General features: G+C 40.6%; 1 protein-coding gene and 1 long non-coding RNA gene across 2 annotated transcripts in view; one reads left to right on the top strand and one right to left on the bottom strand.

Annotated features, from left to right (window-relative positions):
• Xrn2 (5'-3' exoribonuclease 2) overlaps positions 1-9864 on the bottom strand; it is a 73815-nt gene extending 63951 nt beyond the window's left edge. The window contains exon 1 of the mRNA XM_042666435.1: positions 9689-9864. Coding sequence (XP_042522369.1) covers positions 9689-9763 — 75 coding nt within the window. The 5' untranslated portion in view covers positions 9764-9864. The remainder of the gene's footprint in view (positions 1-9688) is intronic.
• Positions 9865-9872: 8 nt separating this feature from the next.
• LOC122096048 lies at positions 9873-11162 on the top strand. Its single transcript, XR_006145238.1, has 3 exons — positions 9873-9960; positions 10268-10303; positions 10942-11162. It is a non-coding gene; the product is annotated as an uncharacterized LOC122096048 (long non-coding RNA).
• Positions 11163-17635: the final 6473 nt, after the last annotated feature.

Raw genomic sequence — 17635 nt, 5'->3', positions numbered from 1 at the left:
CTCTGGGCCTGGGCGCTGTCCCTGAGTTCTTCAGCTCAAGGCAAGCACTCTATTACTTGAACCACAGTGCCACTTCCACATTTACCTTTTCATAGTAAATAAGCTCTTTATAGATTTTTTTTAGTATATTCAAACTGCCAGAATAATTATTATTCTCTTTTGTTTCTTTTTTTCAGTGTCTGTCCAAGGGCCTGAACTCAGGGCCTGGGCACTGTACCTGGGTGTTTCTGCTCAAGGATAGATAGCATTCTACCACTTAAGAAGCTACATTCCACTTGCAGCTTTTTGGTGATTAATTGGAGAATCTCACAAACTTTTCTGTCCTGGCTAGCTTCAAACTGCATTCTCAGATCTCAGCCTCCTGAATAGCTAAAGATTAAAGGTGTGAGCCACTGGCACCCAGCTGCATCACTGCTCTTATAGTTTGGGGCCCTATCAAGTGACTACAGCACAAAGTAGATAATATACATATGCATATATACACAAATGGATGTATGTATGTATAATTTGGGCATGTCCCAGGCTGGGTAGAGTAGTAAATACAGTGTAAGGTCTCTTCACACCACTTAGAATGGCACACAATTTTAAACTTACAAATTGGATATTTCTAGAATTTTCCATTAGTATTTTCACACCATGGTTGACCACATGCAAGAAACTATGCAAAGTAAAGCCACAGATTTGGCAGGATTACCATATAAAAGTACATTCCACAAGTTTTAAAGTAAACTTCTAACACAAATTTCATGCTCATAAAGACAATCATATAAGCAGCAATCAGTAACAGATGAGCAGATGAGCTCTCAGCACACACCAGGTTGGGTATAATAGTGGAATTACAATTCCTAAAGAAAAACTATGGGAGATGCAAAATATTCAAGACACATGAAACTGATCCTTGCTCACCAGATTAAGAATTAAATCATAAAGGGCAACTTCCAATAAAACAGGGTGAGGAGCTATGAAAACACTGGAACTTTATTTAGAAAAGAACATGCTGAAGTTTAAACCTAACCGTACTCTCAAGAATAGTGAAAGTTGTGGTGAAAAGTGATTGGGAGATTTGTGGGTTCACCAGGCTATTCTAGCTAATTTCCAGGAGAAAACTAGGGAGGGAATAAAGAGACATTGTGGGGAGTCACTTTAGCAAACAAGGAACTCAGAAACTAATCCCAAGAATGAGCCACAATTAGACAAGACTAATTGGTAGAGGAATTTACGCTCCAGGGCAATGTTGAAACCACTGCTGGGTTTAACTGTTGGGTGTGATCAGGGAAAGAATGTGAGCAAAGCCTCCGGGCACCACTGTCATGGCACCACAGTGACTATAAGCAAGCACAAGAAGGCATTTCCCTGAGGAACAAAAGCAAGCATAGTACAATAAAGGGATAATATTTCAATAAAATAATTCAGTCAATAAACAAAAAAGAATAAGAAGGTAGTTACTACAATGTATCATTTAAAAATGTTCAATTTGAAACAAAAACTTACCAGACATACTAAAAACAAAAATAACAGTAACAATGGCAAAACCCCAAACAAACAAAAACTTTTTTAAAAAGTATGTCATGCCAGGCCCTGGTAGATCACCCCAGTAATCCTAGCTACTCAGGAGATCTGAGGATCTAAAGATTGAGGTTGGAAGCTATCCTGGGCAGGGAAGTCTGGGAGACTCTTATCACCAATAAATTACTCAGAAAAAGCTGGAAGTGGTGCTGTGGCTCCCAGTGGTAGAACATTAGCCTTGAGCTAAAAGAAGCTCAGGGACACTGGCTTGGAATCGCAACTCTCAGTTCTTAGCCTCTCGAGTAGCTAGGATTACCGGCGTGAGCCACCAGTGCCTGGCTCAAGCTGTTGGATTTAATAAAAAGAGATTTTAAAGTAGCCATTATAAATATACCTGTAGAACTAAAGAAAGAATAACATCAATTCCCCAAACAAAGTTCATCAACAAAGGCCAGTGGGCCCAGGCCTGTAATCTTAGCATCTTTCAAGTTCAGAGCCAGTCTGAACAGAAAAGTCCAAAATCTCTACTTCTAATTAATCAGTAAGATGCTGGACTGGAGGTATAGCTCAAGTGACAAAGCACAAGTAACACACACACGCGCGCGCGCACACGCACACACACACACCAAAAACAAAAGTTTCACGCCAATCCCCAGGTTTAAGTGCCTTCACTGGTGAGTTACATTAAATATTTAAGAAACAATACAAAAATCTACAAATAAAACTTAAAAAAAACTGGAGAGTAAACACTACAACTTCATCAGAGGCCAACATTATTTTAATATCAAAACTAGACAACCAAGTGCAGTGGTACGTCATCCCAGTACTGTCATCCTAGTATTGAGAAGCAAAGGTGTAATGACTGCATTCAAGATAATCAACATAGGGGCTGGGAAGGTGGCTCAGTGGTAGAGCGCTTGCCTTGCATGCATGAGGCCCTGGGTTCGATTCCTTAGCACCGTAAGCAAAAAAGAAAAAAAGCCAGAAGTGGCGCTGTGGCTCAAGTGGTAGAGCACTAGCCTTGAGCTGAAGAGCTGGGGGACAGCACCCTGGCCCAGAGTTCAGGCCCCACGACCGGACCCCCCCCCAAAAAAAAGATAAACAATGTAGGCTACATAAAAAGACTCTTGTCAAAGAAGATGAAGAGTAAGGAAGGAGAGGGGAGAGCAGAGAAGAGGTGTAAATAACACCTGCCTGTAATTCCAGTTATTCAGATGGACAGGAAGATCAAGGCCAGATGGGCAAAGTTAGCCACCCTTATGAAAAACAAAGTAGGAAAAAAAAGTACTAGGGGAAGCATGTCTCAAGTGGTAGAATGGTAAGCCCTGAGTTTGATACCACCACCACCACCACCCCCCCCCACACACAATTACTGTACAAACAAAAGAACTGCAGACATGGCTTAAGTTGTAGAGAACTTGCCCAATAGGGCAAGGTCCTTGGTTCAATCTCCATTATTATAGAAACAAAACAAATTAGACAAAGACATTACATGAGTACTACATGAATCTCATCAACATATTTTAAAATTCTCAAGAAAACGGAATCCAACAATATATAAAAGCAACACAATAGCCGGGCGCTGGTGGCTCACACCTGTAATCCTAGCTACTCAGGAGGCTGAGATCTGAGGATAGGGGTTCAAAGCCAGCCGGGGCAGGAGAGACCGTGAGACTCCTATCTCCAATAAACCACCAGAAAACCGGAAGTGGCGCTGTAGCTCAAGTGGTAGAGCGCTCGCCTTGAGCTGAAGGACAGCGCCCAGGCCCAGAGTTCAAGCCCCACGGCTGACCAAAAAAAAAAAAAGCAACACAATATAACCCATAGGGTTTATTGAAGGAATGCATTTAAAATTCACTATTAAAATACTAAAAACACGGGCTGGGAAGGTGGCTCAGTAGTAGAGCGCTTGCCTTGCATGCATGAAGCCCTGGGTTCGATTCCTCAGCACCACATAAGCAAAAAGAAAAAAAACCGGAAGTGGAGCTGTGGCTCAAGTGGTAGAGCGTTAGCCTTGAGCTGAAGAGCTGAGGGACAGTGCCCAGGCCCAGAGTTCAGGCCCCACGATCGGACCAAAAAATTAAAAAAAAATAAAAAAAAAATACTAAAAACAAATAATCAGATGAACTAAAAGTACAAAAGTTATATAAGAAAACGTGAGAAGAGCTTAGTGATGTTGGCTTTGGCAGACTTCTTAAACATAACGAGCAGGAATATAAAATAAAAAGGTAAGCCAGGAGCTGGTGGCTCATGCCTATAATCTTAGCTACTCAGGAGGCTGAGATCTGAGGACCTTGGGCAGGAAGTTTGTGAGACTCATCTCCAATTAACTACCAGAAAACCGGAAATGGCACTGTGGCTCAAGTTGTAGAGCACTCACCTTGAGCTGGAGAGCTCAGGGACAGTGCCCAGACCCAGAGTTTAAACCTCACAACAATCAAAAAAAAAAGTCAATAGTCATATATCATTAAAATTTTAAAACTTAACACACTGTTTAGTAAAAAGGCAAGCTGTAGATTAAGAGAAAATATTTGCAAAAGATAAATGCTAAGAACTTCCATCTAGAATATATAATCAATTCTGTAACTCAATAGTAGGACATAACACAATTGAAAAATGGAAAAAAAAAGTCTCAATAGACCCCTTACCCAAGAAGATACATGAAAAGACAGGCATTGCAGGAGAGCCCCAAGTGTAGCCTGCCAAGCAAGCACAAGGTCCTAAATCTGAACAAACAAACAAACAAAAGAATAAATGAGATTAAGAAGCCAAGAATAGTGCTAGCACTTGTAATCCACCTATTTGGGAGGCTGAGATCAGGACTGTGATTCAAGGCCAACTTGACCAACCAGTAAGACCCTATCTCAAACAGTAAGCAGAGTAAAAACAGCTGGAGATGAGTGGCTCAAGCCATAGAGCATCTGAAAAGATTTGCCATTTCAGAAATACAAGTTTCAAACCACAATAAAATGACATAATAGAAAATCTAAGAATTGAAAGAGAGCACACCAAGTGTTGACAAGGAGATAGAGAGCAGAACTCTCATGTGCTGGTAGTAACAAAGCTCAAAGGAACTTCCCAATCAGCGATGTATGGTTGGAATCACCACCAAGGTTGCAGATTTTTTGTGTGCGTGAATATGCCAGTCCTTGAGCTTTTGTGTTCAAGGCTAATGCTCTACTACTTGAACCACAACTTCACTTCCAGGTGTGTGTGTGTGTGTGTGTGTGAGTGTGTGTGTGTGTGTGTGTGTGTGTGTGTGTGTGTGTGTTAAGAGGCTCAGTGACTTTCCTGACTAGATTGGCTTTGAACCTATATTCTTAGATCTCAGCCTCCTGAGTACCCAGATATAGGCGTGAGCCATCAGCACCCAGCTCAAGACGCAGATTTTTATTTTAAAAAAAAGTTTGAGCCTTACATACAACAGGAAATGTAAAGGCCAAGATCCAGAATAAGGAAGAAATTTCTCTTGATCAGCAAAGTCTGAGGTCTGACAGATGGTCATACTTGTTTCGAACATTCAAAAAGTCTACCCCTCATCTTGTGTTAAGACTTCATGGTAATACTGAGAAAAGGATGAAGTGTTATACAGAAAAGGTGAAGTTGCCTAACCTAAAATACCAAAAGGTGGAATTATAAATGGCAAAATGTAATCACTTGCTCCAGTGCTCTTTGGACGAATATGGTGCTAGAGTTTTACTGCCTAGCCACTTTAATATTATTGTATCAAGTGTCTGACTTACTGATTCAACAATTGTGTATGATTTAATAAAAAACACAAACCAAAATTTTAAAATTTGGGAAAAGTACAGGCTTTTCTTATTTCTTTCTTATCTTTAAGTAGTTATATAAAGGAGGTACATTTAATAAAGCAGTTTATGAATACAAGTTTTTCTTTTTAAAATAATCACAAACTTATTATACAAATCAATCTCACTTCTGGAACCCCCTCCAAAGAAACCAAAGCCTGTGTCCATATGAAGACTTGTACAAAATGTTTTCTGTAATAGCCCAAAACTGGAAACAATCCAAGCATTCAATTCAATCAGAGAAATGAAGAAACAAAATATAGTATACTCAGAACAGAATAATATAAAAAATAAAAATAAAAAACAAAGCTGGCTGTGATGGTACAGCCTATCTTAGTACTCCCAAGGCACAGGCAGGAAGATCTACTTCTGGACAAACAGGATACATAGCAAGTAAAAAAAATGAACTATTGATATATCTATCAACATGAATAAATCTCAAATACGCTACAGGAAAGTAAGCTATGAAAAAAGAGTATATGTTGTACAAAGCCATTTCGATAAAATTTTAGAAAGGGAAAGGTATTTACCGTGCCAGAAAGCAAATTAACAGTTGACAAACCACAAGAAAGATGGTGGAGAATTATAAAGAGACAAAAGGAAAACTTCAGAAGCCATACTGTTTTTTTATCTGTGGCGACAGTTCTACGGATATATACATTGTATTAAATTGTACATTTCAAATGTATGCTTATGTCAATTATATTTCAATACAGCTGCAAAAATAGGAGTGAAGGTTGGGGGAAGAGCTAGAAAACAATAGCCAAGAAAAATTACCAGTGATAACCAGTATCTAGTTTTGAGAAGGAAGATAAAAAGCTTAAGAAATTATCAAAGAACATTCCCTAACACTGAATAACAAGACTCTAGATTTAGAGTTTGCCAAGTACCTATCAAGACAATTAAAAGCCAGATGTGGTAACCTTCATCTGTAATCCCAGAACTCCACCTGGGATGTTACAGCAGAAAGTTTTCCAGTAAAAAGCCAGTCTGGAGTCTGGCACCAATGGTTCATGATTATAATCCTAGCTACTCAGGAGGCTGAGATCTGAGAATCATGTTTGAAAACCAAGCTGGGTAGGAAAGTCCTCAAGACTCTTATCTCTTAATTAAACCACCTAAAGAGCCAGATGTGGAGCTGTAGCTAAAGCACTAGCCTTAAGCAAAAAAGCTCAGGGACAGTGCTCAGGCTCTGAGTTCAAGCCCCCAGAACCAGCACCAAAAAAAAAAGAAAAGAAAAGAAGAGCTGAGGGACAGCGCCCAGGTCCAGGGTTTAGGCCCCATGACCGGACCCCCCTCCTCCCCCCCCCCAAAAAAAGGAAAGAAAAAAAAGAAAAAGAAAAGAAAGAAACTAGTCTGGACTACATACTCAAGTACATGGGGGGTGGGGGGGAGAACAGAATTTAAACTTAAAATCTATACTTAGGTCCATAATCATTAAAGTTTAAAATTCAGAAAGAAACTAGGCATGCCTGTAATCTCAACCACTTGGAAGACTAAGCCAGTAAAACTGCTAGCACCCAGCAATTCAAGCCAGTTGGGCTAAACAGCAAGCCATGTTCTCAAAAACTAATTTAAAAAATAAAATTCAGAAGTGGAGCTGTGGCTCAAGTGGTAGAGCGCTCGCCTTGAGCTGAAGAGTGCAGGGATAGCGCCCAGGCCCAGAGTTCAAGCCCCACGACAGACCAAAAAAATAAAAAAAAAAAATTAAAATAAAATAAAATTCAGAAAGAACTGATCAGAATGAAAGAAGGAAAAACAAGGAAGGGAGTAAATATTAAGTGCATGGCTTTCCTGCCTCCTATACCAGCTCTGATGTTATCTGAGAATAATACTTTACCCTCCTATTTCAATTTTCTGATTTGTAATAATAAATAATAAGTTATGCAGCTCTTTTGAGGATCTGAGAAACTATCATCTATAAAATGCTTAGAATAGGAACTTGTACATGCTAACTTATGCAAAAATCACTAATTACGTACATAAAAACTCATTAACCTTGAATTTTGTTAAGTAAGTGTATTAACAATTTTCAAACTTGGAACTCCATGTTTAGGTAGTTAACATGCATATGTATAGGGTAGAATGGAGATATCTGTGGCCTACAATGACAGAAAACTTCTATGCCCAATGGCATTTACTAAAAATGCAATAAAGAATAAAAACAAAGGAAGTTTTAATTTTAGCAAGAAAGGTAACGATATAGAAAACATACTTCCTGCTGAAAATCTCAGAAAGCAGCTTCCCAATAAGGATCTAGAATTTATTTCTGTAACTAGCACAGAAATAAACAGGACTTAAAAAGCGAACATAATTACAAGTTCCCAGAACCTAAAGAGGCTGAGATAGAGAACTGCAAATTGGAGGCCAGCCTAGGCCATAGGGTGAAACCAAGAAAGGAAAGGAAAGAGGGAGGGAGAGAGACAGAAATAAAAAAATTCCGAGCATCCTCAAAGAAAAGGGACTTCACAGAATGACTGATAAATAATTTAAGGAAAAGTACAAAAGGGGGGGGGGGAGGGCAGGTCTAGGAAAAAGAAAAACAAAGTTAAGAAACAGATTCACAGCCCGTACTATGTACGTTAAGAAACAATCACAGCACGTACTATGTGTACAGGGATCACAATCAAAGAACTATTTTCACTTCTCAAGTTTTCTCAAGTTTGTTTTTCAAAATAAACTTATACAGCCAAATCCCTGACAATTTTGGATGCAAACAAAAAAAGACAACTGACAAACTTGGTGTGAAGGTTAAGAGCAGTAGGGGCAAAAAAAACCTAATACCAACCTTAGAAACCAGTAGGTCAAGGGGTACTTTATACATACAAGTGATGGAATTAAAAAATTAAAAAAAGAGGTGTATAACTCAAAATTAAAAAGAAATGACAGTGGTTTACATTAAAGGAGGACCTGGAGAAGTGACACTGAATTCTTTCCTTTCACAAGCTAAACTGGTGTTAGAATCTGAATCGCTTAAAGTGGCTGTCTCTGGACAGAACATATAGATGGGGAAGAGTGGAGCAAAAGAACTGTTGCTTTTTAGTATAGCTCATGAGAAAGCCGTTTATGTATTTATTTTTGTCGGTTGTGGGGCTTGACCTCTGGGCCTGGACACTGTCTTTAAGCTCTTCTGCTACCGAGCAACAGAGCCACTTTCGCTTTTCTGGTGGTTTATTGGCGGTAAGACTGTCAAGGGCTTTCCTGCCTGGGCTGCTTTGAACCTTGATCCTCAGATCTCAGCCTCTTGAGTAACTAGGATTACAGGCATGAGCCACTGGCGCCCGGCTGAGAATGCGGTTTGATAAAAGTTTTTACATAAAACATAAGCACTCAGCTTGGCAATTACTCTTTTGAGAAAAACACGTGGGCCAAGAACGTAAAAAACAAACCAAAAAAACAAAACAAAAAACCCACCAAGATCTTATTTAGCAATTTAGGCAAAAGAAGTTCACAGGGCAGTTTGGTACTCACCGTCAAGAAGCAAGAAGGGGAAGGGACAAGTATGCCCCGAACCTCCAGATAGTCTAAGTAGGAGTACAGAACCAAAATTCGGGCAGAATCTTAGAAATGACTAGAGTAAGACTCAAGCACGACGAAAAGATGGAAGGTGTGGTTCTGATACCGAAGCAACGGACACTCAGACGGACGAGTTCATCATACGCTTGAAGGGATACATAACCAAAAGTCTCCTCTCTGAACTGAGTGTGCCTAAGATTCCTGATAACTTCAACGACCGCCACGGGACCCTTGGGGGCTAGTCCGAGACCTTTTCTACTTTGGGATGGGCGTATGAACAATTCACACACATTTATGATTTTACGACAACACACGGCCTCGCTGGATGGTGAAGAGCAGGGACTTCACCGCCAGCGATGAGTCTTCCGACTGTTCGAGACAAGCAGGGATCTCTCTGCGCGTGCACCCTTAACCTGCTAACCCCGCAGCGCGGGCGAAGGCCGCTCAACCTCCGCGGAGCCCTCCCCTCCCCCCCCCCACCCCCGGGGCCAAGTCCCCAAACTGCGCGGACTCCGGAGGAAACAAAGCCGTGGGCGGAGCCTTCCGGTGCCGGGAAAAGCGGGACGGGGCGGAGCGGCCCCGCGGCTCACGGGTTCAGGCCCAGCCACAGGCCCCGCCCAGGATACGTCCGCGCACCCTAATTCTCAAAACACGTCTAAGGCGTGCGGTGCGACCGCGGCCCAGGGGTTTGGCGGGAAGGCCAGGGCTCCGGCCAGGTCAGGCGAACACCCCATACCCAGGGCCCGCGGCCTAGAGATGCAGCGGGCGGGGGGGGGGGGGGGGGGGGGAGGGGCGAAGGCGGGAGTGGGGGGGTGGGGAGGGTAGTTCATCCGGACGGCCTCCGGGTGCCTCCTCACCTTCTCTTCCACACAGTTGACAATAATAGACGGGTACTTGCGGCTGAGCCAGCGGAAGAACGCCGGGACTCCCATCGCGGCAGCACAGTTAGGCGCAGCGGCCGAGGCCGGTGGAGAAGTGTAACCTAAGAGACGGGCGGAGTGGCGGCCACTGGCAGCGGCGCTTCCTCCCACGTGCGCGCCGGAGACCGGCAGTGACGTCACCGCGTCGCCGCGGGGGAAGTCGGGAAGGACGTTCCCCTCGCAGAGGAAGCTGTGGCGCTGGGCTGCTGGTAACTTGGCCGGTGTGGTAGTGGGAGCGCTGGTCCCTGCGGCCGACGGGGTGGTGGAGGGGAGGCTGCGCCTGGCCTCGCCTGGTACTTGTCACTCTCTGTGACTGCTTGCTCGGATTTCACGTCCCCTGCCTTCGGCTGGGACAGATCCTCACTGCCAGCCCTGGAGAGCACGTCTCTGCCCATGAGGTCGCTTCTTTGAGGAAAGCATGACTCATTTTACCTTCTTTTCAAGCTAGGGTTGAAGCAGCTAAACTCCCATCGTTAGTTCCGTGTCCTGATTTCTTTTCTGTTTTTTTTATTACAGCGCAATACCAAAACTATGAGAAGGAGGATTCTTAAGGTATTTTACAATAGGGTCTGGTTTACATAAATCACTCACTTTAGTTACAGAATTTAGCCATCAAGTAGCATCCATCCAGCCATCCAGATGCATTTTTTTGTGAGTATAAAAATTGTTAATCTCATCCAGGTATCAGTGGCTTACCTGTGTCCCTACTACTCAGCAGGCTGAGAGCTGAGGATCGTGTTTTGAAGCCTGCTCAGTCAGCAAAGTCCGTGAGACTCTTTATCTCCAATTAGCTACCAAAAACTAATGTGGAGTTATGGCTCAAGTGGTAGAATGCTAGCAAAAAAGTTCAGATAGGGCCTAGGCTCAGTTCAATCCTCAGGATTGGTGCACGCATGCACACACACACACACACACACACACAAATTGCTTATCTCTCCAACATTTATTGAGCATTTAGAATAGGCTAAGCCATAAGCTAAGGGATTGCCTCCTTTATCTCTTCAGCTTTCTGAGGGTACGGTATTCTTCTTTAATAAATGGACAGTTAACGTTGTAACATTCTGAATCACTTACTCATACAACTGTATGTTTTCAGTTCAAAGATGATTTAATCTCCTGTTCTTGCAGTAACATTTTATCCTTTGTTTTTTGATGGCTTCCAGTGCATTTTTTTTCCCCCAACACATGAGGAGAGGCGGGAAAGAGGAGGTCCATTTTCTCAATCCTGAAAGTCTCTGGCCTGAATCCCCTCTTGGCTTGTCAAATCACACTCAATCCTAAAGGCTCATCTCAAGAGGCCTCAATGAAAGTATTTCTCCCTGCTACCCAGCAGACACTTGCCCCCTCCTCTGTGGTTTGATGGCACTTAGTTTAAACTGTTAGTATAAAACTCAGAGAAGTGGTTATTCCATATTTTATATAAAGATAATAAAAATTATTCCAGTGTATTATGTCTATGGTGAGTTCCTCATTTTACTTGGAAATAGCCCCTGCTCTTCAAGTATTTTTGGTTCCCCCCGGGATGTGCTGTATTCTTATAAAAAACACACAAGATGGGGCAGGGACAGACAGCAGACCCTGTCCAGCCATTCAGAGTTCTTAGGCAGCATTTTTGTATAGAAAGCAAGAGAGCCCCTTCCAGATGATCCAAAGGTGAAAGACAAGAATTGAGACTTAGACTGTGGTGTGGCATAAATGGTAGATCATCTGCCTAGGAAGTTAAAGGCCCTGAGTTAAACTCTCATTAGAGAAAAAAATTTTTATAAATCCTACTTCTAGCCAATCTGTAATTAGAGGAACAGGTTTGAATCCTTGGTTCCAAGAGGTGTTGGGGTACAACTCAATCTCTCTCTTTTTGCAATCTATTGATAATCTTTTCCTTTGATTCCATGTCCTAAACTAGTTGTTGCCAAGAGTCCTAACTTACTAGTAACAACTTAACAGTTGGTTTGTATAGAAGTGGTACAAAATTAAGGTTTGGGACCCTCCAAAAAAGGAAGGGTAAGGGTGGCTCATGCCTGTAATCCTAGCTACTCAGGAACCTGAGATCTGAAGATTGTGGTTTCAAGCCAAGCCAAGCAGAAAGATCCAAAAAACTCTTATCTTCAATAAACCAGTGTGGCTCAAATAGTAGAATGCCAGCTATGAGTAAAAACCATGCAAAAGTGTGAGACCCTGAGTTCAAGCCCCAGTACCAACATACCCAATATACACAGACAGAAAGGAGAGTACCCTGAAAATTGACAGGTGGATATGGACTAAATATAATCACACCTCCCCCAGCCAAACATGTCCTATAAAGTGTCAGCAGTGGTGTAGGTTTTCTCGAATTGAGTGAGTATCATGTCATAGTCACTATGGTCTAGAACCACAGGGTTAGGCAACAAAGCAGAGCTCAAAAAGCAAAAGTGAAAATTTTGAGTGTTGAGAATTTGCAATAATATTAAAGGAGACCTTAGACTTGAGCAGGGTTAGGACATGATGGTGTTAAAACATTTTTGTCTGTACTTCAAGGGGTGAGAAGAAGGTCCCACTGACACCTGGATTACATTAGTGTAAAGAATACAAATGCCGGGTGAACTTGGCATTTAAAAATAATTATAATCGAAATAATAATTTAACATCAATTTTTTGGCAAAAAAAAAAACACTGAGCTTGAACAAATTCTCAACACTCAAAATTTTCATCACTTTTGCTTTCTGAGCTCTGCTTTGTTGCCTAACCCTGTGGGTTCTAGACCATAGTGACTATCACATGAGACTAATTTTCATGTCATTCTCAAGTTCATGAAATGAACTTGAATTCAGGTGCTGGGTGTTATCCCTTGGCTAATTTGCTCAAGACTGACACTCTACCATTTGAGCCACAGCTTCACATTCAGATTTTTGTGGGTTAATTGGGAGAATAAGAGTCTTGCATACTTTCCTATTCAGGCTGGCTTCAAACCACAATCCTAATCTCTCAGTCTCCTGAGTAGCTAGGCAGGAGCCACCAGTGCCCAGCTTTTAGATAAGAATTCTTTCTTTATCTAAATGTCAAAGTTGAAATTAAATAACTATGTTAGTATTTTTTGCCATTGTGACAATCTGAGAATTTAAAGGAGAAAAAAATTTGTTTTGGCTTATGATTTCAGAAGTTTAAGTACATGGCCGCATGGTAGTGGGTCTGTGGTAAGGCAGAGCATCATGGCAGGAAGGTGTAGTGGAACAGAAGTGTGTACCTCATGAGAGCCTTAAAGTAGAGAGAGAAGGATAAGAAAAGGTTGAGGCGAGATTGTACCCTTCACAGGCAAGCCCTCAATGACTCACTTTCTCCAATCAGGCCTTCCCAATTTTCCCAGTTTTCATCACTTCCCAATAGTTACCCAATCACAATCCATTAGGAGTTAATCCATCAATTAGGTCAGAGCTCTATGATCCATTCAGTCACCTCTCAATAGCTCTAACGTGGGGACCAGGCCTTCAAAATATTCCAAATCTAAATATAACAGTGTGATCTAAACTATAATAGTCCTAATTATTATTATTTTTTTTTTACGAAACCCAAAAAGTTCCCATTGGTTGTAAGAATGAAAGGGACAATTATAAAGCTCTTTAAGATAATATAGAAATATATCTTTAGCAAGATATATATATATATATATATATATATATATATATATATGAAACATTAGCCATAAAGAGAAAATGAAGCATGATTTCTGTCAGCATACTGCCCTTGGATTAGAACTGCAGCCCTTCCTAGCCTACTGAAATACAACATCAGACTGGACTTTGCCAAGGTTCCACACTCATGTGAGACAATTTCTTTACTCTCATATCCTGTTGGTTTTATTTCTCTAAAGAACCTTGATAAATACATTGTGAAGATGCTTGACCTCTCTAAGCCTCAATTTCTTCACCTATATTATGAGCAATCTAATTTTCATAGTTCTGTGAACATAAATCTGGAAATGGAATCCACAAGTTTCTAGAACCAATATTGATTTTTCGAAGTTCTAAAATTTTGATGTAGTCAGATCTCAAATGATCCTTGCTACCTAAAACAATCTTCTATTATTATTATTATTATTATTATTGTCAGTGGTGGGGCTTGAACTCTGGGCCTGGGTGCTATCCTTCAGCTCTTCAGCTCAAGGCTAGCGCTTTACCACTTGAGTCACTTCCAGCTTTTTCTGTTTATATGATGCTGAGAAATCAAACCCAGGGCCTCATATATGCGAGGCAGGCACTCTACCACTAAGCCACCTTCCCAGCCACAGTCTTCAATTATTATCACCAAGTGTAGTTCACATGTACAAATGAACTTGATATTGATAACCAAAAATGGAGAACATGTTTTCATTGTATGAAATCCTATCCCTGTTGCACTTTCCAATGTAGTCAAATGAAGGTATAGAAATGTAATCTGGAAATACAAGTAACTGAAAGTGCATTTAAAGGTCTAGATAAGAATATATTGATATAATGAGAAAGAGCATTTAATTTTAAACTATGTCCATCTATGTTCACACCTTAAGTGAAACAAAAACATAAAATCTTCAACCTCCAAAAATATAACAGTGAATAATATACCTTTAAATGTGGAGAATGATTCTATGGTCAAATAATTGAGAACTATGGGTAAAATTGACCTAAGCAGATTGCATTTCTGTGGCCATCTTAGAGTCTTTTCAATTACCCTATCTCTAAACTTCTTTAACCATAAGAATCTTTATTGTTGTTGTTGCAGTGCAGTTAGTGACCTTGTACTTATTAAATGCTTTGGGAAATGGTGTTATATGTATAGAAATGTGTACAAGTTGCTATTGACACCTTTAGCAAACATACATCCATTTCAGGGAGCAGAATGTGATAAGAAACATAAGATCTAAGTCCATGCTTACTATTACATCGATTCATCTGTCAAATCCTGTACTCAAAACCAAACCAGAAATAATCATAACCTGCTAGAACCTGATTTGCTTGTAAAGCAAATACAAGGTGTCCTATATCTGGTACTATAAAAGGATCCTACTATATTTCATTCCCTATATGACATTTGAGAAAATTCTGGCAGATTTCTGTTTAAGGCCACAGGTTGGATTGTCTCTTAAAGGAAAAGACAGGAAGATGATAGAAGCCACATCTTTCAAAGAGTTGAACAGTATTAATTCCCTCTGGGGGTATAAATGGAAGAAGCCCAATAGAAAAGACCTCATTTAAAGGATAATAAAGTGTAAAGCACTCTGAGAAGTGTTGAAGGTAAGACCTCAACCCTACAAGCTGATAAGCAGGCCTAGACTTTTATTTATAGTGACATGAGTGACATTTATCTGCCTTTCACTAGAACATCTAATCCACTTGTCAAGGTGTGTCTTAAATAGAAAACTGATTTCTGGTCAGAGTTGACAGGTGTTGAATACAAATGTGACTACCGGGCTGAAATTCCTGATTGGAAAGAAGGAATCATTAATATTTGAAATTATCATGTAATTAACTATACCTACTCTATTTCAGTTTGCCTCAGAAAGGACATTTTCTGGAGAGGGTCTCGGCTTTTTGATAGAAATTATGGTCTTTTGACTGAAGCAGAAGTGGAATGACTTAGTAAAGAGTTCAAAACCTCAAATCTCCCTATTTAGTCCCTAAATTGAAGCATAAAAATGTAGATGTCTCTTCCTTACCCTAAATTGTTATCCTTGATTGTTATCAAAATGAATGCAGGACTTCTATGAGAACTGCTCAGTTCCTACAGTAAAGGAACTGTAGGAGAGTTTGAGTCCAATACTCCCACAAGGAGCTTGTGTCCTATATCATAAATCTATAAACATTTAAAATTAAGTAATAATAAATAGTAGCAGTTCAAGAAGAATAAGGCATAAGGTCTTACAAACAAACTAAAGATACTATATGAGTTTAAAGAGGAGAAGAAGAAAGGTTAATGCATGTAGGGAGTCAGCAAGAATATATGAAGTGTGACTGAGATAAGACCTTTACTAAAATGATATATAATGTATAATGGTCCCAGTTCATGTCATCTCTCTCTCTTGATCTCTATGCTCTCTCTGTCCCTCACTCCCTTGATAAATTCTTGTCCATATGCTTCTTGGTTCAATCTGTTCTTCAGTGCAGGGCTACATGTCATGGATATGCCCTTCTGCCTTTTCCTAGATCATAAGCACCTTAGAAAAGTCACTTCTATTTCCTCTTCTTTGGGAGCTATGTTCAGCTATAGTTGTTGTTGTTAGCCAACTTTATTTAGGTACAATTTGTACACATTAAAGTGCATCTGTTTTAACTGTAGGCTTCAATAGGTTTGACAAATGTATACACTTGTGATTTACCACTACAATCATGATATAGAACAATACCATCTCCAATATAAAAGGCCTTTTGCGCTTCCCCCAATCCCTGGACTCAAGCAATCATGGATCTGATTTTGTCACTGAAGATTAGAACAATATTTTTGTAGAGTTTAATATAAATGAAATCATACCATTTCTAGTCTTTTCTTCTGGCATCTTTCACTGTGTATCATGTATTTGAAATGCATCCATTTGAATCAGTTTGAATCAGTAATTTTTCTGTGTGTGTACTAGTCCTGGGGCTTGAGCTCTCTGGGAGCTGCTCTTCCTGAGAGTTTTGTTCTCAAGGCTAGTACCCCATAACTTAAGCCAAAGCTCCACTTCTGGCTTTGTGGCGGTTAATTAAAGATGAGAGTCTCACAGACTTCACTACTCAGGCTGACTTCTAACCATAATCCTTAGATCTCAGCCTCCTGAATAGCTAGGATTATAAGCATGAGTCATTAGCACATTGTGTTTTTTAAATTGCTATGTGATATCTCATACTCTAGATGCCCCAGAATTTACTTACTCTTTTTGACTACTTATGGACATTTGAGCTGTTACTAGTTGTTGTTTGAAATAAGGCTATTATGAACATTCTTTTTTGTTTGTTTGTTTGTAGTGGAGCCTGAATTGTGGACCTGGGCGCTATCCCTCAGCTCTTCAGCTCAAAGCTAGTGCCCTACCTCTTGAATCACAATGCCGCTTCTGGCTTTTTCTGCTTATGTGGTGCTGAGGAATCAAACCCAGGGCCTCATGCATGCAAGGCAAGCACTCTACCACTGAGCCACCTTCCCAGCCCTGAACATTCTTATATGTCTTTTTGTGTGTGTGAATACATTCACATTCTTATGGCAAATACCTTGGAATAAATTTAACACGTTTAACTTGCCAGAATCTATTGAACAGTTTTCCAAAGGATTTCTATGATTTACGTAAATATAGCATTACTTCCCTGGTCAAAAATTGGAAGTCCCTGATTTCTATAGAATAGAATTCACACTGAGTCTAGGATCTTGTCTTTCCCCCACCTTCTGTATTTCCCTTTGCAGACTTTACCTTCCACTATATGAGTTTACTTCACTCCCACACCATTGAATTATCATGTGTATCTGAGCCCTTCCTGAGTGATAGTACTTCTGGGGCAAATGAATTTACACCAGCCATATAATTGTCCATATGACTGTTGACATGCCAGGATTAGGGCTCAACAAGAAGAGGGTCAGGCAGCAGTGTGAATGTGTGACTCGCCACATTCTTCAGATAGACTCCAGATGGACATATAACAGCAGCCTTGGCATTTTAACTGTCTCTAAGGAAAGTCATATCAAACTGGTTTCTAGGGTTTTAGGAACCTTCTTTTTGAAGGAAGGGAAGTACAAAGGACATCCTGTCTTTACAGACTCAGTCAACAAACATAAGCAGTGTCTCTGTAGCATGGACTCACTGCATTGACTGAAAAGAAAGGGAATGCTAGCAGATGGTTCTGGGAGGACATGAAGTGTCTAAGTGTATTGATGCGATTTTAACTGAAGCACAAACTGGAAAATTGGAAT

The sequence above is a fragment of the Dipodomys spectabilis genome, unplaced genomic scaffold, assembly GCF_019054845.1.
Source record: "Dipodomys spectabilis isolate Male_0828 unplaced genomic scaffold, ASM1905484v1 ptg000365l, whole genome shotgun sequence".
NCBI classification, from domain to species: domain Eukaryota; kingdom Metazoa; phylum Chordata; class Mammalia; order Rodentia; family Heteromyidae; genus Dipodomys; species Dipodomys spectabilis.
The sequence above is the reverse complement of the archived record's forward strand: the minus strand, read 5'-3'. Positions and strand labels throughout refer to the sequence as shown.